Source organism: Bradysia coprophila, assembly GCF_014529535.1.
Source record: "Bradysia coprophila strain Holo2 chromosome X unlocalized genomic scaffold, BU_Bcop_v1 contig_185, whole genome shotgun sequence".
Taxonomy (NCBI): domain Eukaryota; kingdom Metazoa; phylum Arthropoda; class Insecta; order Diptera; family Sciaridae; genus Bradysia; species Bradysia coprophila.
Genome location: NW_023503305.1, coordinates 1,366,891 through 1,386,835, shown reverse-complemented (window position 1 = coordinate 1,386,835; position 19,945 = coordinate 1,366,891). Strand labels below are relative to the sequence as shown.

Genomic DNA, 19,945 nt, shown 5'->3' with positions numbered 1-19,945 from the left:
CTTAACAATGTGTTTACTTCATTCATTAGTGTTATGTGCACGCATAGATGACGTTGACGTAGAAATGCACAGTGTGTAGGTTGTCTTTGAATTGTTTACAATACAAAGTGTTTTTGTTTGTACACCAGCTGGTGATATTCAGCTGGTGTTCATTCTGCACATAGGAAACTTTTAGCAATTGTATTCGTTAGCGAATTATAACAAAAATGAAATTTCATTGATTTAGCTGGAACCGGAGCTAACTGAATAAAATTCTGTTTTTATTATTATAACTAATGCGACATGTGTCCTTGATGTAAAACATCCAGCTCAAAATTTTATTGTTAATTATTGAATTCGTTTAATAAATTTACCTTGTTTGACAAGCCATGTCGCACATACCAGCATCTTGACTACCCTTCTCACTTCGTAGGGATGCATCCAATATGTCTTTTATCTGAAATTTCTATTTTTCGCCGACACACGCACACAGAGAAGAAAGCAAAAAATCGAAAATTTAATTCCCCGGTTGTCAATTGAAATTCAGAAAATCTCCTTTCTTTTTTATTGAATTTACCTCTTGACTTCTGTAGTTATTTTCACTTCTCAAGTCCACCCTACTGCCAGATGTTACTGGAACGGGGACAGCGTCCTGATAATATCTATTTGATTCATCGTCAAGTATATGTATTGATCGCTGTTGCGATTGTTGTGAGGTTTGTTTTCTGCTTTTTGTGTGGTGGAAAAGAAAGATTTTTTTTTATTTTCTATCTGGTTTGGTTCTATTCACTTCGACAAATTATACGTTTCCATAAATATAACAAGTGCAGAGATACATCCACTCACCTTGGTGCTATTCTGTTTATGTTTTCTAATGACCGTTTCAGCGACATTCGTCCAGCCTCATCTAACTTGCTCTCCTTCGATTGTCTGATGTGTTCCTATATAATTCAACATAAAACGAGGAAACATTCGTGGATATTGTATATTATACGACTTAGAAAAGAGCAACAAAGAAGAAAATCATATAAAATTAGCATATTTTCAATACATTTTCAGCAGTTTTATGGCTGATTTTATTTTGATAGCTTATATGAAGGGATTTACTTCAGTTGGAAAATCTTATTTTGATGTTGATCGATAAAGCCGCACAATCAAAACCCAATATTGTGTTTTGTATTGGAATATTTTTCACTGGTTTTTGGTCTATAAAACCGACTATAGGGAATGCGATGTGATGTGTGTTCGGGAGTTATATTTGGTTGAGATTGATGTATTGAACATTCAACAATCATTCAATAACATTTGTTGCAAACATACTTCCAGCAACATATAGAAGGATACATTTAACGTTGTGTTTGTGCACACATATCCAGCAATGATACTGGAGTGTCTGTGTTGTACACACACAATGTTTCTATGAAGAGCATTTTACCGAAAAAAAAACTCTTTTTTCCACAGATTCATCTGCAATGCATATAAAATTTTATTTTTATTTTTTAAAGATGTGTCTGATGGGTTCAATCGTGCAATTCGCTCACATATGTGTTGGAATTTATTGGTCTGAGTATCCCAACGTAAAACGGTACGATGTGCTCGACAAGAGTATAAATACAATATAATTTATATGGATATATGGTGTGGTGTTCGTATTCGCCCAGAAATGTGATGATGAGATGTCGGTTCGACGACACGAAACGCAATGAAATTCCATACCCCCAAATGACATTGTTGTGGTGACGGCCTATTGATTAATGCAATAAGGTCATGTCGCAGAAAGATTTTACTTTTATGAACCTACTTTATTATGGTCGTTCTATCTATCGTCTCCATTGATTAATTTGGAGATCATGTTTGTCTCTAACATACGATGAGAAGGGGGACGCCTCTTATTCGATGGTATTCGACTAAGTGATAGACATGTAAGACAATGGTTTGAAATCGTAAAACGCTCTCGAGTTAGTGAACTTGACGTCTGAATGGTTGGATGTTATTCGTCTAATAACAATTCGAAACCAATCTTGCACTTTCATTTAAAGCAATTGAAAACTACCCCATACCACTTATCAGATAAAGGAATTTTCAAAATAAAATGGGTTCATTGGAAAGTAGGAAAATCTCAGACTTTACAATTTACTCGCACGCAATCGCGATGTATTTTCAATATCACAATGAAGGTATGTGGAACAATTGAAATTACTTTCAATTAGCCCTGTAACCAAAAGTATATATCAACAGTGTACACAGGAAATCCTATTTGCGGATGAATTCATGTGCGATACAGGGAAGGACGCTGTTTGACGCTGATGATTTAAATATACTCGCAGAAAAGTGAAATACGTCATGTTTTCTGATTGGGGAGTTGTGCGGGCATCTATTTGAAAAAATCCTCACATTTCACTCAGCAAATGAAAATCAAGATTCTTCTGCATTTTATTACAGCTTACCAAGTAGCATTTATCTCAGTGTGGAAATAATTTTATTGCCTACCCCATGCGTAAGTTGATCATTACAAAGTTGTTTGCACCTTGCGAAAAAGGGTCATTACAACACACCTGCTTATATCACAAAACGACCTCGTGAATAAACAACTTTCGTAGCATACAATGCAATCTATCGTGCAATCTACAATTGTTCGAGTCTTCATATTCACCACTTTCTATCAATTCTAATTAAAGAGTAAGTCACTGAAGGAAAGTGAAATTCAAATTCACCTAAAAGTAATTTTTCCGAACTGCTGAAGGTGGAAAACACACGAACCATTCGATTACAATGGAAAACGAGGCAGAATTATCGATCTCAGTAAAGCAAAATTGCTCGTGTGTTTTCGGCCTTTGGCATTACGGTCAGTGTTTGTGTATACTGTGCTATAAAGAACGCCACAAAATAATTTTTACACGAGTTCAGCAACGACTACAAAGTTTATTGCAGCTTGCGTAATTGGTCCGACAGTATTAGGACTTAAACGAATCCAATTCAATTGAACCAAGCCCAATTTTCATAGATTTGTCACCAATTTCGTTTCAACTTTTAACAATTTAATTGGATTGTTCAACTAAAACGTTGATTGTATCTTGTTCGCCAATTGTGCAACAGAAATCGATTTGGTCACTTGAAAACACTTGGCACTTGTTTGTCTTTGAACAGGCCTGTGATGCTAGATGTCGAAAATGAAATTTCTTGCTGAAAGGGACTCAATTTGGCGAACTTGTTACCTTATTAGCTTGTTTTTCAGTCAATCAAAGGTGGTTGTTTCCACCCAAATTGCACAATTGTTTTTTGCTGCAAACTTTTCGTCAATTTAATAACTTTGCACACACAGACAAATTAGCACCACTTCGGATGATTGCACATTTCATATTGTAACGTAGTGTTACGATTTATACGGTGATGAAAATGAAACAATGTTTGAGGAACATCATTCACTTTTAACGAAAAATAAGTTAAAAGTTTCATTTATCAAAAGAAATATTTCAAAAGAGTTCTATAAAAATAACATTAAAAGAACACGTACAAAACTCAACAGGTGACATAAACACGCACAAAGTGATAGAAGATAGAAAATGATAAAATAAACATTCAACCCCATTTTCACATAAACATTAAGCTTCAAGTATGTACCTCTTGTTGGAGCCTACCAAAACATTTTTCATGTTACCAGAGAAGGAAGCACAACAACAACAACCAAAAAAAAAATTCTGTAGAAAAAGGTTACTGCGTAGAGTATTTTTCGGCTGTAAGGGTGTAATAATAACAAATGCAAAACATTTAAAAGAGCTTTTTCAGTTAAACGAATTTATTATCTTTATGCTTTGCCAGATAAAGGAAAATAGAAATTTCTTACCGTTTCCTTTTTACCTTTGATTTCGCTCAATAATTTTCTATTTGCAATTGAATCCGTCTTCTAGATTCGGTTCCACTTACATATTATTATCCTAACAAAAACCTCTAAAGAGAAAAGTGTGGCGCTAGCCTTGTGTAACATCTAAAATGAATGATATCGCTGGAGGGGTCGCTTTCAGCTCTTTTTCATATTTTATTAACAAGATCAGGGGAAAAAAGTATCTAAGAACGAGATCGTCAAAATTATCTGCCAATTGTGTGTCGCTAATTTTTTTTAGAAGACTTTAGAATTTAACGATATCCAAGGTATCTATTTCCCCTCCCACCAAACATCCAGAAATAGAATTGAAAACCTGTTCCCAGTCCTCAAGAAACCCTGTCAAATGGCACTTCAGGGCCAATAAAACAAAATACAGATTTTCCTGTGATAATGGCATATTTTTAAGCCTACCCCCAGGTTCCTGCAAAATTTCATGAAGATCCGCTGATTACTTTTCGAGATAGCCCATCAATAGATAGATAAATAGAAACATGCAGACTCTGTATTACGGAGTCAGTTGAAGGATTTTGATTGTTTGGAGAAAGTCAAATTGGTGTATTTAGTGTCAAAAGTGATCACTTTCGAAACGATGCTCGTTTTGTTCGTATTTGAAGCGAGAATATGATGGTATAGGTTTTGTGGCGATATATATATATATATCAAAGTGTAGAAATAAAAAGTTCGGCTATAACGCGCCCAAAAGCATTTCTTTGTTTGCTTTTTTCTTACAGAAGAGGCTAGAGCCATGGACTGCATGATTATCGCGCCCAAAAGCATTTCTTCATTTGTTTTTTTTTTTCTTACAGATGAGGGTAGCGCCACGAACTCCACTACCGCTCCGTTCATGACAAACGTCTCTCTTTGAACGTTTTCCAAAAAAAAAACCCGATGGTGCTGCTATATTTTCTTAGGCAAGAAAAGTGAAAGAGGATTTTCAAGATATATTATTTTAGATTGGAAAATGTTTAAAGCATCAATCTGCCGGTGGTATGAGATTGTTCGAGTCGGATCGAAAAATTTTTTGCTCCAAGGTGGTAAAAGGTGAATGACATAAATTTGTGTTATATTTATGCTATACATTTTGTACGGGTAGGGGATATTCCGCGTATTCATACAAAAGAAAATGATAGGTATCACTGTTTTCTGAATAAACATGTTGTTTTTGAATACATAAATGGGAATTACGCTTATGTGTGTAACACCGTAAATATTGTTTTAGTGGAAAAATATGATATTCGTTTTCGGTAATGGTACACACACATCGAAATTATTGCCATTTTACTCTGCCAATTCGACGCTCATAAATCGAATACATACTTAATGAAATATTAATTTTTCAAGTGCTGTTAATTTTAGCAATTTATTTATGGCAAATACGAGGGTGCTCTCAGCTCATTTACTCATTTCAACGGTAAACGGCAAAATAAAATTCAGTTATTGACAACTGAAAGTAAGAAGTGTTCTCGGTTTCAAGCTACAACTGTGATTCATAACAAATCGGAAGGGATTACGTGCACTGCACCTATAATAGGTATTTGCATTAACATAGCAAGTGTACGTCGTAAAAACTTTGAAAATATTCAATCCGTCGTTGAGATAAACCGGTACGCTGCTCTGAAGTCCGTTCATATTCAAACATTTATCTCGGGTCAGGTGTAAGATATAGTTTCGCAATAGTTTCATCTACTGTAATAGCATATTAGCCACTATACACCAACATAATATACACAACACACTTCACAGACAATACGAAATCTCACCGTCGAATCGTTGTTAAGACTCTTTCACAAGTGTAGATAACGCAGGGACTATTTTTGGGACAAATTTGTCCTGTATTTTCTTAAATTCTCCTTAACTTTCCACAAAATATTTTCGGGAAAATTTTCGAAAATGTAGGAAAAGAACGATTTACCAAAAATAATCCCTGAGAAAGCGCCTTCACGACAATGATTCCTCGATTTTCGTGATAAAATGGCATACATGAGTTATCCCCGTAAAAACCATAACTTTCGACAGGAAGGCAGGCCTGTTTGGTATCCTGTTTGCTCCTGGGGGAATGAGAATGGGTCTTAAGAACTGAACTGTAAAATATTATCACGAATTGAGGCGCCTCCACGGAAGTCATTACATGAATAATTTGGGAAGTGATTCTTAACTTTTTGAGGTATGAGCTGTTTTTTTTACACTTATCAATTTAACAGGTTCATTTTACTCGAAAACACAGTTTTCAGTTCATCTTTATCACGAAATTCATTCGTCAATTTGCATTACAATTAAACTTCTGAAGTTGCTAGACATATAAGTGACTTTCTTGGTCAAGTGTCGTCAGAGTACGAAAGAACTGTTACAGCTGATAGAGGCCAAAGTTATTTCATTATACCACGTTTCGTCTTTCAAAATAACCCTTTTATCGTTAAGCCTTCGGCTCGAGTTACATTGAGATTTGATGGGAATATTACATACAAACAAGTACCATATAAACGGCTTAAATGGAAATTACATAAGTTTGTATATTTCAATACTATAAACTGCAATATGTCCATTCAACGCACTTCAAGCAAAAGTGATCATAGTCGACTTGGCAGAGTACTATTTTGTATGAAATCAATGCACTCCAAGCATGAGTGGTACTCTTAATAGGGTACTGAAACGTGACAGTGTGTCACACAACTGTGAAACACTGCAAGAACATTTTCATGTAAAATAGAGTACTTTCTGCAGCTGACCACTATGATCACTTTTGCTCGAAGTGCGTTGATGAAATGGTTTTTTATAGTGTCAAGTTTCAGTACCCTCTTAAGAGTATCACTCATGCTTGAAGCGCATTGGTCCATTCCTTGTTTCGTATCGTGCATGTAAACGTTTTAAAGTGCGGACTGACATTGTTGATTTTTGTAGAGTAATGAAAACTTTTCCGAGAAGAGTGCACTTTGGAAGTTTAAAACGTTTATGGGTCGAGATGGTCTAAATTCAACCTTAAAATATTTTACGTTTCGCATAATGTCAATTAAATAGCACAAAGAATATTTTAGTTTAGGTTCTGCTTAAAGTTTGATCTATGAACATGTGTAGGATTTTAACGGTGCCATAGTTTGCTAAAGAGAAATTTTAATGAAACAAGAGCTCATTTAGCGCTATGCAACGTTCAGTCGATTTGTCCGAATTATATATTCTGTGAACTTAATATTTTATGCTAAATAATGTAATAGGATTGTGCGATGTTGTTATGAAGCTTATAGAAAAGCCGATAGAAAATGATGGAAACTTTTCATCATGGCGATAAGTTAAAGTACATATTGGTTAGTCACCAGTTTTTCGGTCAGAATGTTGATGTTGTTAGACATTGTGAGAGTGTTTTACAGCACGAGTGAAACGAAATTGAATTTATGAACTTTTTCAAACACTTCTTTCACTTAACATCATTTATACGCCAATGCACTGCACACCACAAAGTGCATCTAAAAATACATATATTGTTACTCGGATTCGATATTTGTATTTCAATTGATTCGGCACAATAAGCTAAAGGGAAATAAAATAAATCTGATCGATTGTAAACGAATTTTGATTTTCATTTGGAATCATTTTGGAAAGTCCGTCTGAGAAGAAACTGAAAAAAAAATTGCTGCAATGGACCAAAGTGCACATGTATTTTTGGTAAAACCTTTTATCGTATTTTCCTTAATTTTCACACATTTTGCGGAATTTTCCAATATTTTTACAATTTTTTTTTTTTGGAAAATTAGGGAGAATCTAAGAAACTGCGAGAAAATAGAAGAAAATATGGGAAAATCCCAAAATTAATCCAAAAGATCAAAAATCCTTTATTCACAAGTCTTACTTGCTTCTGTAATTATGGAAATTTTCCGGTTTTAAGTGATGAACGGAGACAGCATCGCTAGATCTGTGTTTCAAGATCGCTATCTGATCTGATCACAACGATAAATCTGTTAAAAATCCATTGTCGCGAGAGTAGTTTTTGAAAATTTGGCGTCATATAATATTGATGAGTTGGTAACTGACTGATGTTAAGAAATTCCATCTCAGGTTTACAGTAATTTACGGATTCATATCCATCCATATCCACATCATTTATGAGTTTCTTAGCTGTTTATAACCAACTCATAAATATCGATATGTATGACGTGGAATAGCTACTACGAAATTTTCGAAAATCGTTCGTTTGCAGCAATTATATTAAACAAAAAGTTTCTTCTATTAAATGCTCAGACGGACTCCCATAACATGATTCTGGGATCAGCAATTTCAAAATAAAATGTCCAAAACACTGCACCCTACAACACATATTAATGACGTTGCATTCAATCATCAATAAGAATGGTTTCATAATTTCAACCCGCGCCTTGAATTGAACAGTACGACTACTATCGACAATGGCTTTGCTTTGAACTATGAAAACATATTGTGGCATCAAAGTTTTCCCAATTGAGGACAAGTATTTCGAAATTGCCTCAATAAGAGACCATGTCAGAGAAAATCCATTATTACATTTGGATTTATCAAAGTCATTTATGAATGTTTGCAAGAGTTTCGACGATGATATTTTGGCATGTTTGATTACTAATCAATGTTTGGAGATTGAACGTTTTCCGAATTAAGCGGTAATAGATACACAACTTCAAATTGGCTTCTAACGATGAAAACTACTTTTCCCAACATTGCACAACGCCAATATATTTCTATATGTGCCTAGACCTAGTGGGATGTAATGCTATACCGTTGCACTCCGTGAAACGAAAATTTTCGAATTTTAGCATGACCTATTTTCCATTACGTTCTCGTTAAAAACCATGAACGTCATTGCAGGCAATCAAATTTAATGAAATACCGAAAGCGGAAAATTCAACATTTTTATTTTATATTATGGTCATTTGAACAAATTGTCGCTATCGACGATAACGTAGCGCACGTTAGATTCACTCTTACAATAATTTTTTATTTCAACACAATGTACTTGAGTTAGTCACGAAACGGGAAACGGGCGGTATTATCGATCAGTACAACCAACAAGTTTTCAACTTTCTTTCTCATTTTCTTCGAACCAAATTCATTATGAGAATGTTTTTTTATTGAGTTTAGCTTCATCATAATAGCAAATTTTTATTATGCGAAGAAAGCTGGGTATTATTTTAAGGGTGTTGGATATAAAAGTAAAAAAGGTGAAACACTTACGCGAATGATTTTCTGATCTCGGATAAGCTTTCGGATACAATTAACCAAAAATGCAGTTGTCATTGCACCAAGAATTAAGCTAAAAACTATGATTATTATGACTAGATGATCTTCTTTGCCACCTTTCTCGTTCTGGAATTAGAAATGAATTTTGAAATTATTGTTTTGCTTTATTTGAAGGCCTATTACCAGTCAATTTATTTACCAAATCAACTATAAGCTCACCAAAATTTATCGAAATTTACCGAATATTCAACGAATGTATCGAAAAAATTCGGTTTTTGGTAAATTTCTTGAAATAGTTAATTCGGTAAATAAATTTACCGATAATATCCCCTGCTTTATGTGTAAACGTATTGGCTTTAAGAGTCAATTTGCCAAAACTTCGAACAAGTTGTATGAAACAGGAAAACAAGCCATCGGCGATTTTTGGAGGGTATTCAGTAATTGAATCGGGGGACCCTCCTCAGTCATTTGCAACAAAAAAATAATCCTCGAAGTAATTATGTATTCACGCCAGAAATCATGAAAAAACGGTCTGCATTGCCATTAATTACTGACATCACTGCGTGTAAACCTATTATACGACTCATTATACCATTTGTTATCTAAAAGCAAGGTTGCACTAGCGTCGCTAGTCATTAGCGAAGCTATTAGCCCTGACTTAAAATTGTCTAATACGTCAGAAAAATAATAGACGCGAAGAAAAGTGGAATTCTACAAAAATTTTGTGTTAGTACACTTCAATCAAAATTGAAGCTCAACGAAAGTCGTGCCGTGGTAGGTTCATGGTGTCATGGATAGTAGAGTCACTACCTACCCAACGACTACCATATCTTCCAAGTCTATTATTGTAATTTTTAAACACTCTTCAAAAGTTGGAATTTTTTCCCCCTAAAATAGCTACTTCACCACCACATACACGAAAAATTTCGAAATGTTTTACAGGCCAGCATATGCGGCGTCAACACCTCTAACAATGACCATAATTTCAGATAAATGCGTTACGTATTGTCGGTGATATGCAACAAAAAGTCTTTTGGTCACAATAGTGCAGACCATTTTTTCATGAATTTTGGCGTGAAAACATAATTACTTCGAGGAATTTTTTGTTGCAAATGCCTCAGAAGAGTCCCCTGATTCAATGACTGTATACCGACCAAAAATCGCCGATGGCTTGTTTTTAAGTTGCTCGAAGTTTTGGCAACTTGACTCTTAATCCGATAAACTCAATTGAAGTTATATTGTAAATTTAATGTTCTTACCTTACACTCTGCTTCTGACTCATCCTTCAAAAATTTACAATTTGGTCTTCCATTACATTGTAAACCTTCTGTAATGCATGTATCATCATCGCAATCGTATTCGCCTTCGACGCATTCTGTGAATGAAAGCAAAACATAGAAAACAATAATAACTGAGGAAAAGTGTGGCATTACATTGTTCGGAATGAGTTGGAACTTTTCGCTGAAAAAATTAGCACGGGTCAGATGGACATTATTTTGTGAACAAATAGATAGAGAAAGTTTTCAATGCTGATAAAACAAGCAACGGAAAAATGCCAGATTTTTAATTTGCAAATGTTCACAACTTACATTTTAATTGGTTTTGTACTTCCTCTTTTTGGTTCGTAATTATTTCATTTCATTGCAGATAAAATGATAGAAATAAAGTAGAAAGCTCTACTGGAAAGTTTGAAAAGCAACACCAAATGTTTGTAAACTATGCTATATGATGAATTATAATTATCATCTTTGAAATTGCGTATATATACTCATTTCACAGCCCTTTCCATTTCATTTTCGCTGCTGCATAGGCTGACGAGATCTGGTGTGGAATTTGTGAACTGCATTGTGAAACGCAATGTATCGAAAGTTACAATCCTAACTTTGTGACCACGTAACATAGCGCTCGTTTCAAAAGTGTCCGGCAAGACTTGCAGAGCGTATCCTGGGATTTGGATGTAGAACAACGTTGAAAGAGAACTCCGGTGGTTCATTTACGTTTTAGAAAACCATGATTTACCATCTTCTTACTGGGGATGGGAGACGTTCAAAGTTATCGATAATGTCAATCGAAAGAAATTATCGATAATCGATTAATCATATCGTTATCGATAATTTAATAATTATCAAAATACCGAAATTCGATAATTATCAAAATATCGATATTTTGATATTTATCTGAAAATTCATGATAATATACCGATACATCGGAATATATCGATAAATATCGGATTTTCGGACCGAAATATCGATATATCGAATTATCGATATCTTGATAATTATCAAAATATCAATAATTATCGATTATCGATATTTTTTTGATAATTTTCGATAAAATTATCGATAATCATTATCATTATCGGCCATGAATTCTTCTTACATAATTATAGATTCTTTTAGATGATTTTTCGATAATTTTATGATTACTTTGAGAAGACGTATCACCAGGGAGTCAGTACGACTTTGCGAAGAAAGATTTATGTCCTGTATTTCAATTGTTTCGCTCGGGTTTTGCCTGACCACGCGGTGACCCTCAACAGAGAAAAAGAAATTCGAGAGGATACCCAAAAAATGAGTATTTCTGTGGGTAATAGAACATCAGTAGACATTCCTCAATACCTTAGCTGTTACTTCCCCAATTTTTTGAATTTCAATTTTTTCACAATTTTGAAATACTCTGTGGTCATTCAGCAAAAAGGTACTCAAAAAAGAGAATTGCCGTTCCAGTACTCAAAAAAGCTTTGACCATTTTAAAAATGTTGGATGATTTTGTTTTGCTGAAATGCCCATCCAACCATACGAGTTGGAAACTTGACTTGTTAGTCATATTTTTTAATTAAAGTTTTATTTTCAAATTCCATTTTTCATTTAGAGGAAACTCAAACTCGAAAGATTTTTGAGCAGCAAAAAGTTTTCCCATTCTTAGATTCGCATAATGTCTTAAAACCAGACATACTTACTCAGAGACCTAAAGACAGTGTAAAACTATTTTTTTGGACGAGCTTGTGTTTTACCACTTTACGACATAAATCTATGCTTTCGCTTCAGGTTCATAGTTCTGAATGTTCCTTCGAAGAAGTAATGATATTTGCTCTGTTGGCAAGGCAATACAGTACAATAAATTTGTGATGATTGTAATAATATTATTTTCACACGAAAAATAACGGGCTTACGGATAAGAAATCACGAACACTGCAACTTAGGCTGGTGATTACCATGCAGAAAAATTTCGTTCAAACATAATTTTGGCATCTCCTTTAAATGAAATTTTGCCATCAATTTTATTCAGTAAAATTTTACTTGAAAAAGAATTCTCTGACTTCAAAACGTTCGTTGATGGTGGGGTGTGTGTGAATATGTTCGCATTGTGCATGTGCAATTCAAATTCAGCAGAACAGATGTTGCCGAAGTTTTTGCAGCTTTAACTTTATCGAATTAATCTCCATGACTATAGAAAATGACTAATCATTTTGTTCATCGCTTTATTAGACTTCATCGAGATAGAAATAAATGATGTCCCGAACAAAGGCATTCAAAAAGACTCACTTGCACATGACTACAAGCATTGGCTATTTCAATAAAACTTTATTAATTAAATTCTTCATGTACGTATGTTATCTGGGTGTGTAGGTATACCTTCGTCAATTACTGATAAAGCTTGCTCAGGCGAAAAACTGTGCTGGACGTTATTTTGAATGAAATGAACGTGTTTTTAAAAATTCATTTCCGCTTCTTTGATTTTCATGATTATTTCATATAATTCTGATACAAAAGGATGGGTACAGATAAATCGTTGGTAGATTGTGTATTCTGAAATTTTTCGACATGACTAAAGCATGGTACACACATATTTACCACTAGGCCCCATCTTTTGGATGGGTCAGATCCCTTGACTGACTGACTACTTTTCTCAAGAAGATTTTTGTAATCCGAGCAAAAAAAAAATCACTCTAAAAGTATATAAAAGTATACCAGGGTATGCGTACCCTACTTTCGATACAAAACATGTATATGAGAAATTCCAGCACTTGATCATATACTGGCTCATACGTATTTTCAGTACTTACGAGGCATCGATGATTTGCTGAAAAGTATACATTTGGGTGATTTTTAAATACTGTCTTTTGGTGATATATATCCACCAAAATTATCATTTTTCAAGTATGTATGACCGCAATAACGACCACGAATGTGTTAGCTTTCAACATAAAATAGATTTGGTTGTAGCAGTTTGACCAACCCTGAGAAAACTGAGCAGTTTATGAAAATTTCGGTACACTGGTCACTTTTTTCAGAACTGGTCAAGTGACTACAACCAAATCTACTTTCTGTTGAAAGCTAATACATTCGTGGTCGTTATTGCGGTCGTGTGTTTTGAAAAAAGGATTCTGATGAAAAGATACCATCAAAAAGGCAGCACGAGATACAGACCCTGGAAAGAGGCGAATTTCTTGCTTACATATTGAATAAAAATGAAACTCGTGTGATTACGGCCCTCGCTTCGCTCTGGCCGCAAAGTTCACACTCGTCCAAACTTTAATTTTTTCCTTATCATCGCTATAAAGATATTACACACACAACATTTTGGAATGAATCCTAGAATATTACTCCAGTATATTCCATTAACGAGCTTAACCCAAAAATGTCTTTCTTAGTGGGATAATTGTCTTTTGTGGACCATTAAGAATTACTCAACTAATAACACGATAATATCACGGGACGATACAAAAATTCTTTTAGGAATATTTCTGAGATCCCCCGACCGTCATAGCCCAACTTTGAACTTATCATCGGGAATGGAATTCCCCGTCGAATAAAAAAAGTTTTTGAAATCCGTTGAGGATTACGTCAAGCTATCGTGTTATCTAGGAACGAGACAAAAATTCTTTTGGGAATATCTCTAAGATCACCAGCCCGTTACGACCCATCTTCGAACGTAGCCTTCGTAATTTTATTCCCTGTCGATTAAAAAAAAAGTTTTTGGAAATCCGTTGAGGATTACGTCAAGTTATCGTGTTATTAAGGAACGAGACAAAAATTCTTTTAAGAATATCTCTAAGGTCACCAGCCCGTTACGACCCATATCCAAACTTAGTCTCAGCAATTTAATTCCACGTCGATTAAAAAAAAGTTTTTGGAAATCCGTCGAAAACTACTCGAGTTATCGTGGAATCAAGGGACGAGACAAAAATTCTTTTGGGAATATCTCTAAGAACACCCGACCATAATAGCCCATCTTCGAACTTAACCCGAGGAATTTAATTCCCCGTCGATTAAAAAAAAGTTTTTGAAAATCCGTTGAAAATTACTCAAGTTATCGTGTTATCAACGAATCATCAAAGTGTGACAAACATTTTCTGTATTTAAGGTTTTTGGTCATACATTCATGCATTTTCAATCATAGTAGTGATCATTGTGTGACAAACATTTTAGGGTGTTTAACATCCGTAAGACCCATGACTTTCAGTCAAGGGAATAAGAGGAATTTTTTAAGTACAACGAAATGGACCTGACCAAATTGCCGCTGGTGGTCACAATACATCCAGTTTAACAATAGTGCCAAAAAAATAGTTCAATGCGAAGAACGTAAAATCTATTATGTCGATACTAATGGTAAATCAAGACAATCAATGGCTACGGTTATTCACAAGTGTGGTGTGAATGGGTTGCAGACGCTATCAGCTACATACAAGGGGTAGAGTTATAATAGATTTTCTTGGGACAGGAATTAATTAATTTCATTTGGCTTACTAAATCTTCATAAAATTTTGACCAAAGTTTGCTGGAGAAGAAGGCATGTTCGATAATTCATTCAATTGATAAGATATCGATTTTTCAAAAACTCGACATCAATCGAATGTTCTATCGATAATCGGTAACTATCACCTGATAATCGATTATCGATAGCACATTCGATTAATATTGATAATTTGTAAAATTTATCGATTGATGATACTTTTCAGTGAACATACCTTTCTAAGTACTTTAGTAGAAAACTGTACAGGAATTTAGGAAATACTTGGCAAATGATCCAAATTGTCATTGTATTAATTGGATATAGTGGTTTAAGTTTGAAATATTTTTATTTTTTCTCCAAGCTTTCGGAAGCGAAACAGTTTCCTTCTTCAGGGATATAATACCATTAATTTTTCTTTATCACAAAAACCAAACGATTACTTGGTGAATTCGGAAATTTTTGGAATTATGTCATTACTTAGCCCTACTTAGCACGAGTCCTTTATCTATATTCATTAAGGCCCGTCATTGGGAAATGACAGGACAGTTTACCGAAAATGTATGGAAAATTTTATCACAAAAATTCACCGAAAAAATTCAAAGTAACTCACCTCTTATGCTTTCCATTGTATTCGCGCATAGTCTCTTTAGGTCGCCAAGGCATATTTGAACACTAAACACTTTTTACTCGATGCAAAAACAAAAAGTTTTTTTTTGTTTTGTCGCGACAAAAACACAGAAAATATTTCGACACAACTGTGACACTCCGCTATTATAAGTACTAAATAGCCTCAATACGAACAACACACACTCTACGGATAATAGCGGCAGAGTCAAAATGACCAAAAATTATATCGGCTAAATTTGAAGTTTTTGGACAAAATGATGTATGGACGATTTGTTCAGTATCAAAAATAAGGGGCACCTTCCATACATCACTTTTCGATTGGACTGTGGGAACCACCCGGAACCACCTGGAACCACTTGCAAAAATCAAGCAAAATTTCGACTCTGCCGCTATTATCCGTAGAGTGTGTGTTGTTTGTATTGAGGCTATTTAATAAGTACTAGAATGAATGTTTGCTGTGTTCACTTCGGCGGTAAAATATTTTCATTCAAAAAAGTGTCCGACACTTCAACGATGGTATACATTTATTAAAATTGTAACCTCTCCCACGTCTTTAGTAAGCTAACAAGACTTCGCTGAGTCTAATTATGCCAACAGTTTGAATAAAAATATCAATTGAGGTCGAATAATTCTCCGCTGAGCTTTAACAAACCTCTGCTGAGCTCTAATAATTCTCCGCTGAGCTTTGACAAACCTCTAATGAGCTCTAATAATTCTCCGCTAGGCTTCAGTAAGAATCCGTCAGACCTTAGCACGTTGTCGTAAGGCAATGAAGCTAAGCGAACACTCAATAAGCATCAGCGGATACCTAATAATTGTTGCTATGATTTAATAAGACTCCACTTAGCTTTGGCAGATCTCCGCTGAGTGTTCGAATTGCTTCATTTAGCCTTCGTGCAACTTGCTTAGGCCTACCTGACGCTTCCTGAAGCCTAGCGGAGAATTTTTAGAGCTTAGCGGAGGTTTGTTAAAGCTCAGCGGAGAATTATTAGAGCTCACCGAAGAATTATTAGAACTCAGCCGATATTTTTATTCAAAGAGGTGGCATAATTAGACTTCGCGAAGTCTTCTTAGCTCACTAAAGAGGAACGAACATTTATTTACGCTCAGCGCAGTCTTACGAGAGGCTAAATTTTTAATAAATGCTCTCCCATCGTTGAAGGAATGTCCGCTGAGCTCGTAAAGCTTTAAAAAATGGTCGATGAGCATTATTAAATGTATACGCTACCCTTTGTCAACTGTTTCATGATTTTTATAATATGTCCGACACTTTTTTGAATGAAAATATTTTACCGCCGAAGTGAACACAGCAAACATACATTCTAGTACCTATAGCAGCGGAGTGTCACAGTTGTGTCGAAATATTTTCTGTGTTTTTGTCGCGACCAAACAAAAAAAAACTTTTTCTTTTTGCATTGAGTAAAAAGTGTTTTAATGTTCAAATATGCCTTGGCGACCTAAAGAGACTATGCCCGAATACAATGGAAAGCATAAGAGGTGAGTTTCTTTGAATTTTTTCGGTGAATTTTTGTGATAAAATTTTCCATACATTTTCAGTAAACTGTCCTGTCATTTCCCAATGACGGGCCTTAAGGGTCCATCGTACTGCTAAATCCCTAATCCTTCCTGTATGCTGCGTAGATGATGATCGTTTTCTTTAATAATAAATTTCGAATTTTCCCAATTGATTTCGTGATTCTTGTTCCTTATTGCATGTCTAGCCACTGCAGATTTGTTATATTCACGTCGTCTGACATTTCCTTTGTGATCCTCCAGTCTATCTTTGAATCGTAGGCTTTCTCCGAGATAAACCGAATCACACGATTTGCATGGAATTTTATAAACACCAGCTGGATCTTTCTTTTCTTTATCCTTGACACTGTTTAACATGTTCTGTACTTTTACACCTGGAGTAAAAGTAACTTTCCAATTGATCTTGTTTCTCCCACTTTGTTCGAAATATTCCCGATGTATGGTAATGGTACCCAAAATTCTTCTTCGTCCTCATTAGTAGTTGTCGAATTCTGAGTGTTAATGTGTGGACCTTGAATTTGGTTTCGCATTGATTGACTTCTTTGTACTTGAATTTGATCATCGGATGTTTGAATTATATTTTGTTGAATCGGATTTGTAACTTCATTATTGAATTTGTTTTTCATTCTTGAGATTCTCTTGGTTATGAAATCTAACAAGACTTCAGTGATATGATCTAATTCTATTAAAGAGTCTATCTATAAAGAGTATATTACTGAAATTTTTTGAGATTTGTGGTGAAATGATTTAAAATTTTAGTATCTGTCAGTATGGGTTTCCTTTCTGAATACTTTGGTTTCCATTCTTCCTTCTAACGTTCTCTTCAACATGATATCCAAAAATGCGATTTCTTTGTTATATTCCGTTTCCATCGTAAACTGAATATTGGGATGGTAGAGATTTAATTGATTTTTTATTTCGTTTGCGCCGTTTTCATCTCCTTCAAATGATACAAGAACAAAGGGCGGATAAACTAGAACAACCGAAGACTTGAAACTTCTTTCATCTGAAAATCCATAAAATCGACGAAAATCTTCACAAAATTTCATAAAACTATAGAAGATCCTTGGAAGGTCAACAAAATCCTCAAAATATAGAATTAGAATTTAGGAATAGAGAAATATCCACAATATCGTTAAAACACCTTTAAAATCCTCAGGTAATCAATGAAAACCCCTAGTGGATTTTCTTCTGAAAAATGCTTCATCAACGAAATTTGCAACCACTCGTCCAAAACCTGAATTGTCGATATTATGTTTTCGATAAACTATCCTCTTGGACAGGGAAAAATCCATTAAAAATTTTGTCTGTTTAAATATTTGCTCTGGTTCTCAATGATTCACCGATGTTGATATTTTCAGGGATATTTCGGCCATATAGAAAAAAAAAAACCAAACTGAAATAATTAAAAATCACTGAACATTATAGCTATGGCAATGCAAAATTTATAACAGTGGTGCGGTCCAATGAAACCACATAGAGATTCGGGTGGATTTTTTCGGTGTAGACATTATTACCGATTTTGTTTTACATTTGCTATTAACAAGCTATGCAAAATTGCTCAATTTATGACTTCCAATATTTATTTTTTTGATTCACAAATCAATAAGAAAGTGTGACTCTGTTCAAGCGTACATATCATTTGGCAAACGAAATCGGTCAACCAATTTTCGAATTCCATACGAAAGTAAATTCATAGCCGTTCGATCAGAAGCGAAAACTATTGTAATAGATTTTTAATTGGCATTTTGATGTAATTAAAAAATTATTTCAACAGTTGCAGGCGTGCCAGCACCAGCACGTTAATGGATTTATTAAATAAATAGCAAAACATAGTAAGTTCAGATGATGTACTATAAAATTGTGCTGTTTCAGGCTATTGGAATATTTTGGCTGGTGCAACAGCACCAATTCATTCAATCATCAAACTAATCGGGTTATTTTGTTGTTTTCATTTTCGCTGTTTATTGGGTTTCTAATGAATCTATGAATACTGTGGCGCAGTTGTGGAACTTGATTGATTTAGATTTTCCATTTTTTTCTTCTTCCTTTTTTACAAAACAAAAACTGCTAAATTTAGATAAACAAATAAAAGGGAAATATTTTCATTTTGATTTTTTTTCAGCATACATTTACCAGAGTGTTCAATGCCCTATGTGAATGATAATGGTATACATACGTACACACATTCTTTAACCGAAAACCTCGCTTGAAGCTCCCATTATGGAGCTTTCCTTGACATTATTAAATATTTCAGCAGCTCCCAAAAACACACACTTTATTTTCTTTTCCTTTTTCCCATATTTTTCAATATATTTGCAAATATGGAACACACATATGAAAAGCATTCTCTTTTTTTTATTCCGCCGCTTGCCTACCAAGAGTGCTGCTATTGGGTAAACAATACGATTTCCATGGAATGGTTTAGATACACCAATTCAAGTGTAATGAAATGAATACTAAAAGTATAAACATATTGAGTTAACTTATTTGGCTAAAAACAATGTTGTTTTTGTAACGTGATATCACTGTTATACGTACATACATATACGTATAGCGTAGGTTCATTTTCTTCGGAGATGATCAACATTTCGTGGAATATTAAATAAAAACATCTTCGATAAAGTAAACATCACTTTGTGTGCGTAGTAATCAATTATTTTAACTTGGAATGTTTCAACATTTTATTTGCAATAAAACATTATCAATAATAAATTTCCGAAATTCGTCAATTCATGAAATTTGAGTGGAAATCTTTTTTTGTTTTGAATTGTTGTTTTCCGCTCTAGAGAACTAATACGGTCAGGCGTTCTCCATTATTGGTTCGCTAAAAAAATGAAGAGCATAATTGGGTTTTGTCTAGGTTAACTTGAAAAAAAAATCGAAATCGAAGGCCAATTCCACAATATTTGACCCTTGTCATAAAAAGTTGTAAAAATTGAGTTTTCGTGTGAATTTAGTTGATCCGAGGCGGAGGCCGAGTGGCAC

General features: G+C 34.5%; 1 protein-coding gene across 2 annotated transcripts in view; it reads right to left on the bottom strand.

The window, feature by feature from the left end:
- Positions 1–19,945, bottom strand: part of LOC119068503 — a 138,083-nt gene that overhangs the window by 3,761 nt on the left and 114,377 nt on the right. Inside the window, exons 9-13 of one of the 2 annotated variants that reach the window (XM_037172113.1) lie at positions 10,321–10,436; positions 9,056–9,187; positions 826–920; positions 557–707; positions 354–445 (exon numbers count right to left, since the gene is read on the bottom strand). In XM_037172113.1, the coding sequence (XP_037028008.1) occupies positions 354–445; positions 557–707; positions 826–920; positions 9,056–9,187; positions 10,321–10,436 (586 nt within the window). The remainder of the gene's footprint in view (positions 1–353; positions 446–556; positions 708–825; positions 921–9,055; positions 9,188–10,320; positions 10,437–19,945) is intronic. The other variant, XM_037172114.1, reaches the window with a different exon arrangement.